Source organism: Cervus elaphus, chromosome 11 (assembly GCF_910594005.1).
Source record: "Cervus elaphus chromosome 11, mCerEla1.1, whole genome shotgun sequence".
In the NCBI taxonomy this organism is placed as follows: Eukaryota; Metazoa; Chordata; class Mammalia; order Artiodactyla; family Cervidae; genus Cervus; species Cervus elaphus.
The window spans coordinates 19,256,893-19,267,937 of record NC_057825.1 but is presented as its reverse complement, the minus strand read 5'-3'; the positions used below and the strand labels follow the sequence as shown (position 1 = coordinate 19,267,937).

The 11,045-nt window shown below is 46.1% G+C and overlaps 1 protein-coding gene across 1 annotated transcript; it reads right to left on the bottom strand.

Moving 5' to 3' along the window:
* Positions 1 to 4,182: 4,182 nt before the first annotated feature.
* Positions 4,183 to 10,328, bottom strand: RRM2 (ribonucleotide reductase regulatory subunit M2). The gene is made up of 10 exons (XM_043917251.1): positions 10,077 to 10,328; positions 9,906 to 9,980; positions 9,408 to 9,551; positions 9,006 to 9,122; positions 8,247 to 8,380; positions 6,538 to 6,632; positions 6,295 to 6,428; positions 5,127 to 5,231; positions 4,929 to 5,042; positions 4,183 to 4,850 (listed from the first exon to the last, which is right to left on the bottom strand). The coding sequence occupies exons 1-10, from the start codon at positions 10,173 to 10,175 to the stop codon at positions 4,698 to 4,700; spliced, it is 1,170 nt and encodes a 389-aa protein (XP_043773186.1). The 5' UTR covers positions 10,176 to 10,328; the 3' UTR covers positions 4,183 to 4,697.
* Between the last annotated feature and the right edge of the window lie 717 nt (positions 10,329 to 11,045).

Sequence of the window (11,045 nt, the reverse complement as noted above, 5' to 3'; positions counted from 1 at the left end):
TTAGGAAGTCAGCAGCCATTTAACTTTTGTTTATCACTGGGAGGTGTCTGAAGCAGGAGGGTTTTCAGGCACCATCTTGCTGGAGCCACACTTTAATCTTTAGAGCCAAACTATGGTTTATCCAGTAGTCATGTACAGATGTGAGCACTGGACCATAAAGGGTGTGCGCCGAAGAATTGCTGCTTTCGAACTACAGTGTTGGAGAAAACTCTTGAGAGTCCCTTGGACAGCAAGATCAAACCAGTCAATCCTAAAGGAAATCAACCTTGAATATTCATTGGAAAGTCTGACGTTGAAGCTGAAGTTCCAATACTATGGCCACCTGATGTGAAGAGCCAACTCATTGGAAAAGACACTGATGCTGGGAAAGATTGAAGGCAGGAGAAGAGGGCGACAGAGGATGAGATGGTTGGAAGGCATCATTGACGCAAAACTCACGGACATGAATTTTGAGCAAACTCTGAGAGCTAGTGAAGGCCAGGGAAGCCCAGTGTGCTGCAGTCCATGGGATCGCACACAACTGAACAAGGTGGTTGTAGTTACTGAATCCACTCCAAGGAATGACTGCCCAGAGAGTACAGCAGGAGGCGGAGCCCCCTCTACAGAAGGGGATGGAGTAGATAGGGTCCAAGCAGAGTCTTTGCTGGTCTGAATGGGCCAAGCCATGCAATTGTGTGGCCTCAAAGCTGCGGTCACTCACTGAGGGGCTGGGATTGTCTTGCTCTGCAGTTAAGACATTATCAGGATCTTGATCCTACTGAACAGCTCCCTGGCCAGAAAGGGAAAGTGAAAGTCGCTCAGTCGTGTGACTCTTTGCAACCCCATGGACTGTATAGTCCTTGGAATTCTCCAGGCCAGAATACTGGAGTGGGTAGCCTTTCTCTTCTTCAGGGGATCTTCCTGACCAAGGGATTGAATCCAGGTCTCCCGCATTGCAGGTGGATTCTTTACCAGCTGAGCAACCAGGGAAGCCCAAGAATACTGGAGTGGGTACCCTACCCCTTCTCTAGCATATCTTCCCGACCCAGGAATCAAACCCAGGTCTCCCACATTGCAGGCAGATTCTTTACAACTGAGCTATCAGGGAAGCCCCTCCCTGGCCAGAGGGCACTTATAAATACCATCTCTGCAAGGAGCCAGTCCTCAGGCTGGATCAAAGGCCAGGCAATGCCTGGCAGGCAAGGGGGGGCTCCCACCACTGTTATGGCAGCCAGGCTGGGCCACACCAAGGGAGCAGAACCCCAGGGATCAGGAGTGATTAAATGTGCCTCCTATGTAAGTGTTGGGGCTCAGTACATCTGGAGCCCAATCAGAAAGCACATCCAGGGAAACCGGAAAGTGGGATCCAGGCTACTAGGTTTTTTAAAGCCCATGGGTGATTATAATGTCCACCAGAGTTGAAAACCACTGGTTTGAACCATATAAAGTCCATCCCAATGTCAAATGTTTCAGAATCTCCCAAGGTAAACTCATTAAAACTGTGGGCTCCCTAGTTTCACCACCAAGATCAATGCAGCAAAGGCAGTTCAGGCCCAGTGGTCTGACTACACTGATGCAGGTCCTCCAAGTGAAGTATGGGGGCTGTATCTGAGGGCTCCGGCAGCCAGCATAGGTGGATCGCAAGAAAAAACATGACCTTGGGCTGCCCGCGTGGAGGCTAATAGTTGATGGTCCTTAGAGCACAGCTGCCTGGAAGTATCTGATGGTGTTTTGGGGATAAAAGGCAAAGCTCCCCAAAGAGACTCCTCCAGGACATAGAACACACTTCTAACCACTCCAAATGCCAGCACAAATTCAATGGCATCCACCAGCCACTCCAAGGGCATAATCCTTGGAGGTTGTATGATAAGATAGTTGTGTCTCTTGTGACTTTGTGGACTATAGCTCACCGGGCTCCTCTGTCCATGGGATTCCCCACCCAGGGACTGAACGTACTACTTCTGCACTGGCAGGCAGATTCTTTACCACCGAGCTACGAGGGAAGCCCAAACTCCAAGACAGAAGTGGCTAAAATGTGTGCCTTCTAAGTGAACATTCTTCATAGGAGTACAGGGAAGGAATCTCAGTGCAATGAAGCAGAAGAAAAGCAGTTGGGAAGACTCATCTGTAACCCCACCTCCAGCAGGGAAAGCAGTATCTCCACACTCCTAAATGCTCCCCCGAAACCAGCATCCCCATCGCTGTCTCCCCTGGTTTGGCTCCAGAACTGCATCCTCATCTAATTGGGATTTACTTAGGCACCCAGCTTCGGCCTGAGGGGTAAACCTAAACCTCACAGGGAGGGCTTTGCCCTCAGCCCCACCTCCGACACCCGGCGGGGAGCCTGCCATTTGCTCAATGAATAACTGTACATCACCAGTGGGGATACAATGAGTAATTCATTAGTTTAAGAATGCACAGGTGAAGGGAAGTGGGATTGCCCCAGGAAAGGGCATTTACAGACAAGAGGGACAGTCTGATGAGGGCCAGCAAAGCAAAACCTAGTCCAGGAGACCCAGGCCCTGAGGTGGCTCACCCGAGGCTGTGAGCCAAGTTCAACTCCCTTGTTCCTGGTTTCACAAACCCATGTGCAGTTCGGCAGATGCTTCGGGGCATCACCCTTCAAGTGAACCTGTTTCCCACAACTTGTGCTAGAACAGCCACGACAAAGCCCCCTCCCCAGAACTGCAGAAAGCAAACGAACCCCTACACAATATTTATGAAATACTTTCTAGTTTTTTCTTCCTAGATTGAAACACAAGTGTTAACAAGGAACTGACACAAGAACAGTTTTATTGAAATCACTGAACACTTGTGCAGTACTCAATATTAGGATTTTGAGACGTTTTAGACAAAATCTGTTTTCCCTTGAAACAGATGAAGAAACCGGATCCTAATTGGTGGAAGTTAATGCTTGTATCACACAGCTAATGGGAGGTAGAATCCTAAAATTTGCTTCCAACTTCCACCTGTACCTAACCATGCCAGCTAAAGTGTTTATTTTTGTGTTGCCTACGTTTAAGGACCATATAATCTGGATTAACTTTACAACAATAATTTAAAAGATAGAGAAGGATCCCATATTACAGAAAATTTTAAATCGACTATTTTACCATTTATACAAGGAAGAAAACTGACAATAGGACAGGCCAGTGGTCAGCCAACACACAACACAATGTGTTAACAAACAGCCCTCCAACTAATAAAAAAATTTAAAAAATTAAAAAAAAAAAAAAAACAGCCGAGAGATTGATGGGTGTCACTTATTTCCTTCCATATTACATCTTGCCTTTTTTGGAGGGAGGAAGGAATAAAAAGGCAGATTGATTCAAACCAGCCCTATTAAATATACCAATTAAGTTTATAGTTTCTTTTCTGAAATTAATATTTGAGTGGAACATGTACTAATAATTCACATAACACTAGTTTTCTACTGCAGTTTAAGAATCCAGCAGATGATGCTAAGGTTTACGCAAATCCTAGAAGTCATTGCACTGAATGGTAACTACTCAATTATGAACTGGAAAATAATACTGGGTAATTATTTCAAAGTATAAACTACAGATATAATATTAAAAAAACATAGATAGTAGAAAACTTTTCTAACTTATAAGTATAAATGGTTAAGTCAACAGTACCTACTTACAAATTTCACAAAATCAGAATAAACACTCAACTTTTAGGAGGGGACATTTCAGTCCTGCCTTTACCACTTAATAGGCCAAAGATATTATGTAGGTGGGTCCTATCATTCAAGGGTGATTTCAAAACCAACTTACAATGTTAATATTATATCTTGGATCCCTGCTAAGAAGACTCTTCAAGGATCTTTCATACTAACTTGAAGTTGAAGAACATACAATTTGAGAAACTAAATGATACAGCCCCTCCCGCACACCCAGGTAACCTACAGTGAGCCTGGATCTGAACTTTAGTTCCTAGAGATCTCTCATCTCTTATCCTGGGATACTCAACCTGGGCTCTACAACAGGACACCAACCTGTGTTCAAGGGGGCACCACCTGGCTGATACTAATACCTAGGCGTGCACAGGGTTGAGTCAAAAAAGCGCTTCAATTTAATTCATTCAAGAAAAGAAGAAAAATAACATGCTTAGTTTACATAGGCTTAACCTACTCTGGTCACCTAGTAAATCTTGAATTGGCTCCCACTATTGGTAAATAGAATACTTTTGCATTTGGTGCAGAAACCAACAAATTTAGGTAAAATCAAGCCTTTACCCTGACAGTTCAAACTATGTTTATTTGTGTGTAAAGTGCCAGTTTTATATACAAATCATAAGTAAACTTTAAAATCTGCTCAGAAGCAGTGAGTCTGATGTCTTCCTACAGTCTTGTGGCAGTTACTCTTTAATCTTTCCGGATCAAACTCACTGGAGTCCCTACACTTGGAGGCCAAGAAAGCGGCTGTTAAGAGGCAAAGTAAGTCCTGTTCAGCTAGCCTGCTTGCAAAAGCCAAACACAGACCAAGATCTTTCAAGAACTTGAGTAGCTTTTGACTACTTTCCATCTAGGTGACCCCACTAGCATTAACAGGATTGATTTTGAGGTAGCTACACAGTGCTAAAGATGCCATTAGTGAACATGATGGACAATTCATGGTGTAGCTCGTTGATATGGTTCAAGTAGCTGATTTTTTTCTTTTTTGATGAGAAGGAAAAAAAAAAATCAGCAAGGTAAGAGCACATCTTCAGGTCACTTAGAAGTCAGCATCCAAGGTAAAGGAATTCTCTGTCGGACTTGACATCACTCCCATCCTCTGATACTCGCCTACTCTCTTCTCAAAGAAGTTAGTCTTCCCCTCCAGTGAAATATTTTCCATAAAGTCAAATGGATTTTCTACTCTGAAAACCTGAAAAGGTTCATAGCAAAACGTAAGCACAGAACACCGGTTTCAGAAAGAACCAGAGGGCTACCCACAATACTTTACCTTGTTAAAGCCCAGCTCCAGCATAAGTCTATCTGCCACGAACTCGATGTACTGCTTCATCAAAGTGCAATTCATCCCAATGAGCTTCACAGGCAGGGCCTCCGTGAGGAACTCCTAGGGGCCAGAGCACAGCTTCTCAATAAAACGGAAGCATTAAGAGGTCTTCTAGCAAGCACAAGGCCTCCCCGTGTTACCCACCTGTTCTATCCTAACTGCATTGACGATTATTTCTTTTACTCTCTGTTCTGAAGGTTTGTGCAACAGGTGTTTGAACATAAGGCAGGCAAAGTCACAGTGCAAACCCTAGAAGAAAAAGGTTTAAGGTCACCAACAGAGCAGTAGACTTCTATCATTAATATGGAAGAGGAAACTGTTAGGCTGGCATTCTTGTTAGACATCCTATGTGGTCAGACTAAAGCATTTCAAATGTCAAGGGGAAGATGACTCAACAGCTGTGTCACCTAGGCAGGCTTGGCCCCCCTGGGCCCCCTAGAGGACAGTGAGACAGGTCTGGTCCTCACTCCTCTGTGGTTGCCAAGGAGTGGGAGGAACTTTTTCTCAGCATTCTTCCTTCCTACAGCCCTGAGCTCTAACATTCACCACCACTACTTTCAACAGGAAAGGCAAAACTCCGAATAGCCTGGTTAGTTTTTAGATTTAAAACCTAATGTCTGGGAAATCAGTAATAGTAATGCAATTTCAAGTGAATCAAGTCTGCAAAAGTCTTAGTGCATTAAATCCCAAGTAAAGTTGATGGGAGTGGTTTCCCTGATAGCTCAAGGGTAAAGAATTCACCTGCCAATGCAGGAGATACAGGTTCGATCCCTGGGTTAGGAAGATCCCCTGGAGAAGGGAATGGCAACACTCTAGTATCTCTTGCCTGCAAAATTTCACGGACAGAGAAGCCTGGCAGGCTACACAGTCCACAGGGTCGCAGAGTCAGACATGACTGAGAACACACACACCCAGACAACGCTGATGGGAGTTATACAGAACATCTGGGCACCTTTACTTTCCTCTTTGGCATTTTAATCCAAGTGCATTCAAAGACATACTGGACCAGAATGGATTCACTGAGATGTTCTCTAACTAGTTGAAGTACAGAAGGATCACACAGAAGACCAGGTAGAAATAATATTACTTCCCCTAAAAAAAAAATTCCATACATAGAGAAATACCTATGTATACTGAGAATATGAGTAAAATAACTTCAGCAAATTATTTCATTCTCTGCCAAGATGCCTATGGTTGAACCCACAAGTTAAATGTGCATTTAAGGCAATCTCACATCTTGGGTTCCCTTCAGTGAACACGGGGTTGTAGGTGTTTGGGGTGCAGGTCAGCCTGTTTTCTGAATTAGACCCACCTCATCTCTGCTAATAAGTTCATTGGAAAATGTGAGGCCAGGCATCAGTCCTCGTTTCTTGAGCCAGAATATCGATGCAAAAGAACCGGAAAAGAAGATGCCTTCCACTGCGGCAAAGGCTACCACACGTTCTCCTACAGTTAAAAACAAAATATTTCTGTATCTGTCTGTGTTCATAGGAACAAACCAGTAACATCACTTAGAAAATGAAGCTCAGGGGTAAGTAGGGCCAAAGTCCCTTACCATACGTAGCTTCTTTGTCCCCAATCCAGCGCAAGGCCCAATCTGCCTTCTTCTTCACACAAGGCATCGTCTCAATGGCGTTGAAGAGAAATTCCCTGGTAGGCACACACAGATGATCAGCCATTCTAGCAAAGACTTCTAGTATCAGCTTCTAGGTAAGAGCACTGGGACCAAGACCAATTTGGGATTCAAACTGAAATGTTTTCTTTTCACTGGCTTGCTTTTTCCTCCAGTGTTTTAGAAAAAATATCAAAAATCCATTTGGTTTATGTGAATAAAATTTAGGTACCATTAGTTCATACTGAGCCCCACAACCTCAGTCTGTTACATCAAGAGCATTGATTGGTTTCATTATTTCAAGTTCAGGTGATAACAAGGTCCACAGGCCCTATCTTTAAATTCAAAGAACTGCAAAAGCTTAACTGCTAGGACTACTTAAGCTATGTTGACCATTGTCTCCCTAAACTGATGCCCTAACCGCCTACACAATATCACTGTGCCAATTATTTGGGCCCCAAATGCCGTAAGTATATAATAAAATAATTGAAGTCAATAAACTAAACAACCTGTGATTGCTTTCACTTTATAACTCTGCTACATCCTTGATCCCAGGTCAGAAAAGCAAACCAACTGGCCCTACACTCACCCAGGTCTTCCTCATTACCCTCTTCCTCCCTGCGCCTACTTCAGGAGTCCAGAGATTCCCCAGCCTGTCCCAGTGAGCTTGTTTCCATCAGACCTTGGGCTCCTTTTATTCTCTTTCCTTGCCTCTCCCTAGCTTTCAAAGCCCAACCATCAGGCCATTCTGATCCCTCCCTTCTGGTAATCTATTCCAATCATGCCCTACCTTTACTTTCTTTTCTCATTTCTGTCTGCAAACATGTTCAAATCATTTTACAACCGCCCCCCAGCCCCCACAAAGAGTTTCCTCCATCCTGCCGGCCTTTCAAGTCACCACTCATTTATTTTCCCTCTTTACTTTCTTCCACATCATCTACAAAAGGCTACTCCTCAGCTTCACCAGTTCTGTGCTACACAGGCTCTTGTCCTGAAGCTGACCTTAGTATCTAAGCTACTCAAACGCCTATTTCTAGTGCTCCCTTCCTCTCCAGTCAATCCTGACAATGTAAAATAGGCCCTAAGCTACTTACATTTGTTCTCTGTTATCCCAATATATACTATCATTTCAGGCAAATTGCTGTGTGCCTAAATTAATTTCATTGTTCACTGCTGCCTCTGTTCTATTTATTACGTAATTCCTCCACTTATATTCCTAGGTCTTATTTTCTATATTATGTTGCAAGCCCCTTAAGAGGCTGGTTTTATCTTCAACTTTGCATCCTCCACCCACTCCACCCTGCGCCAGCCTCACACTGTAAGTTGACAGATTTGCCAGACATGAAAACTATCAAATCTAAGTTTTTGCTCATCAGACAGCCTCTTGGAATGTTTTCTCAGAAGGCATTAGATTGGACGTTCACTAGTATGTTTCCAGCTCTCAAAGGATGGAGTAACCTTATAACTGTTTTTAGCAATTGACTAGTAAAGTGAATTTAGGCCTGTTCTTAAGAGTAGACATGACCATGGGTGCTAGGAGTTTCTTTGACTTACTCATTTTAGAGTCATTTTTCTATCCCTATACGATTTCAAAAAGTAACAACTAGTAATCCTAAATAAATATGTTGGCATATCACCACCCAAATACTCACCTTTCTTTGGAATCTTTAATGTAAGTGTCAATGAGGAGACTATACATTTCAGAATGTATGTTTTCCATGGCAATTTGGAAGCCATAGAAACAACGGGCTTCGGTAATCTGAACTTCTTGGCTAAACCGCTCCACCTAGTGGTAAAACACAAAGATCATTTTATGGAAAACCTACCAGCAGCAATTCAGTCAAGGAACACTGGTTGCCTCACACTTCCGTTTTTGTATCATTATAAGCTAGACATAGTAATTCATTTTCATTCATTGCAAGGAGGATGCACTCAAGACATATATGCGACCAGTTATTAAAAAAAACAGCAAAGCCACAAAAAGGAGAGCAAATAGATAGTTACTAAGGTTCTGGATCTATTACTATCACTTAGTTAAGTCGCTCAGTCGTGTCTGACTCTTTGTGACCCTGTGGACTGTAGCCCATCAGGCTCCTCCATCCATGGGATTCTCCAGGCAAGAATACTGGAGTGGGTTGCCATTTCCTTCACTTAACATTGTCTTAACATTGTTTCTGTACAGTTGGGGAAAAAAATACCATAAGGAAGAAAATAACTGCAAAGTACACTATAGAACAGAAAATGCCATAGAATATAAAACCCTGGTTTACAGATATAGATATATACATATTCAGTATGCAAAATTTTAAAAGACAAAAAAGAGAATTGTTAGTTCTCACATAAATCTTGAGTAAAGGTACTTTTTCCGGGGCGGTGGGGGGGGGGGGGTGAGGGAGACAGGGGGAACTCACCAAATTTTCATTTACTATGCCATCACTTGCTGCAAAGAAAGCCAGCACATGGGAAATAAAATATCTCTCCTCAGGCTTCAGGGCTTCCCAGTGCTGAATGTCCTTGGAAAGGTCCACCTGAAATACAGAAGTTCACAAAGGGTTCAAGCCGGCAGGACCTTCACACATATGCCTAATGGTTCAACTTTAATAAGTCTACTAGCACCACCTGATTTATATACCCTTCCCATATTCTGTCAATTTGAACATCTCACATCCTGAGTGGACAACCATTCCAAATAGGGACAGGGAGGACAGCAAAGCATATTTTAAACATGTTATAGCCGGCCCGGCTGGGGTCTTCCTCTAGAGAGGCAATGGGCAAAGGGTCTTTTAAGTCTCCTAGCTGCTGCATCTGATTACCTCCTCAGCTGTCCAAAAGGAAGCCTCAGCTTTCTTATACATCTGCCAAATATCATGGTATTCGATAGGAAAGATGACAAAGCGGCGGGGGTTTTCTCTCAGAAGTGGTTCGTCCTCCACACTGGGGGCAGATAGCTTAGGGTTCTGTTGGGAAAGGAAAATGTAAGGGGAAAAAAAATGTTAAGAATAGGGCGAATCATGAAACTGTCATTTCTTTTTCAAGCAGAATACCTCCAATGATCAGAAATCCCATGGGCCTGAAGGTAAGTCGGTTGTCATACTTGGATTCTATAGGAATATAGAGAAATAGGAAATGTCCAGATGTGCAATGGTGCTGGGGAGGGAGCAGACTTTGGCGGGAAGGCAGCGCGGGCCGGGGAAAGGTGGGTAGGGTTTGAGAGCAGACAATGAGGCTTTGGCGCCAAGCAGGCTCCGCCCGCACCGCCTTGCGTGCAGCGCCCCCTCGCCGCGCGCCCCCGCCGCAGCCCACCTACTCACCGGCTCTGAGGGCTCCTGGAAGATCCTCCTCGCGGTCTTGCTGGCCAGCACGCGGGTCCCGCTGAGGGAAGGGGGCTGCAGGGAGATGATGGTCAGAGGCCTGCCCGCGCCCTCACCCACCCACAGGACCCCGCCGCCCTGCCCCCGACCCCCGCCCCCCGGGGCGCTCACAGTGTTCTCCTTGTCCGCTAGGCTGAGCCCCTTCAGGGGCGAGAGCTGCTGCTGCTGCGGGTCAGCGATGGTGGCGAGCGGGACGCGGACGGAGAGCATGGTGGCGAGAAGGTCAGTGCGGTAGCGCTGCGCGCGAGTCCCGAGAGCCCCTGCACGGCCCCGCGGGGGAATATTTAAAGCCCCAGGCTCCGGCCCAGTGGGCGAGGCCACTTCCCCATTGGCTGGATCCCGGCTGGCCCCGCCCACCCCACACAGATTCAAGCGCTGCGCGGGAGCTCAGTCTGGCCCCCAGGCCCTGCCCTCCCGGGACCCCCGGGCACCTGCCCCTCCCAGGCCTCTGGGGGGCCGCGAGCGCCGCCGCCCGCCTCCCCGAGGACCTCGTCGGACAAAGGCTGCAGCCCCTGCGCGCTCCGTGCGCCCTGGCGGGCTCGCGGGCTCTCTCGCGCGTCCCCGGAACGGTTTGGGATTGAATGAAGCAACGCGATTGGAGCCCGCCGGCCCGCGAGCGGGAGCGAATTCCCCACCCCCGCGGAGCCCCACCTCTCTGAAGACGTCCCTGGAACCCGGCTCTCGGTTCCGCGTAAATAGTTTTTGCAGATGAGCTTGGTACGGGGGCCCGTAAAACGCCCCTGGCTGCGAGGGAGATGTGGCTGCGGCGATCTGGATACGTGTGTGTGCCCGGATTGGGGGGGGGTTCCAGGTCCCTGAGGTCCGGCAAAGGTGGGGGCTGGCCGGTGGTGACCGCCTAACGGTTAGAGCCGCGGAACTACAGGGTCCCCGGGGTGCAGTGGCTGTGTCCCTTGGACACGTCATCTGTTGTCCCCTCGCTGGTAAAATGGGCTTGTAGCCATATCTAAGCTGCGGGCTTTCTAATAAAACGAGAAGACTAAATGAGGTAATTCATGAACAACACGAAGTCCATTGTAAACCTTCAAGCTGATAACAGAGAGAGAGGGTCTTTGGTGAAGT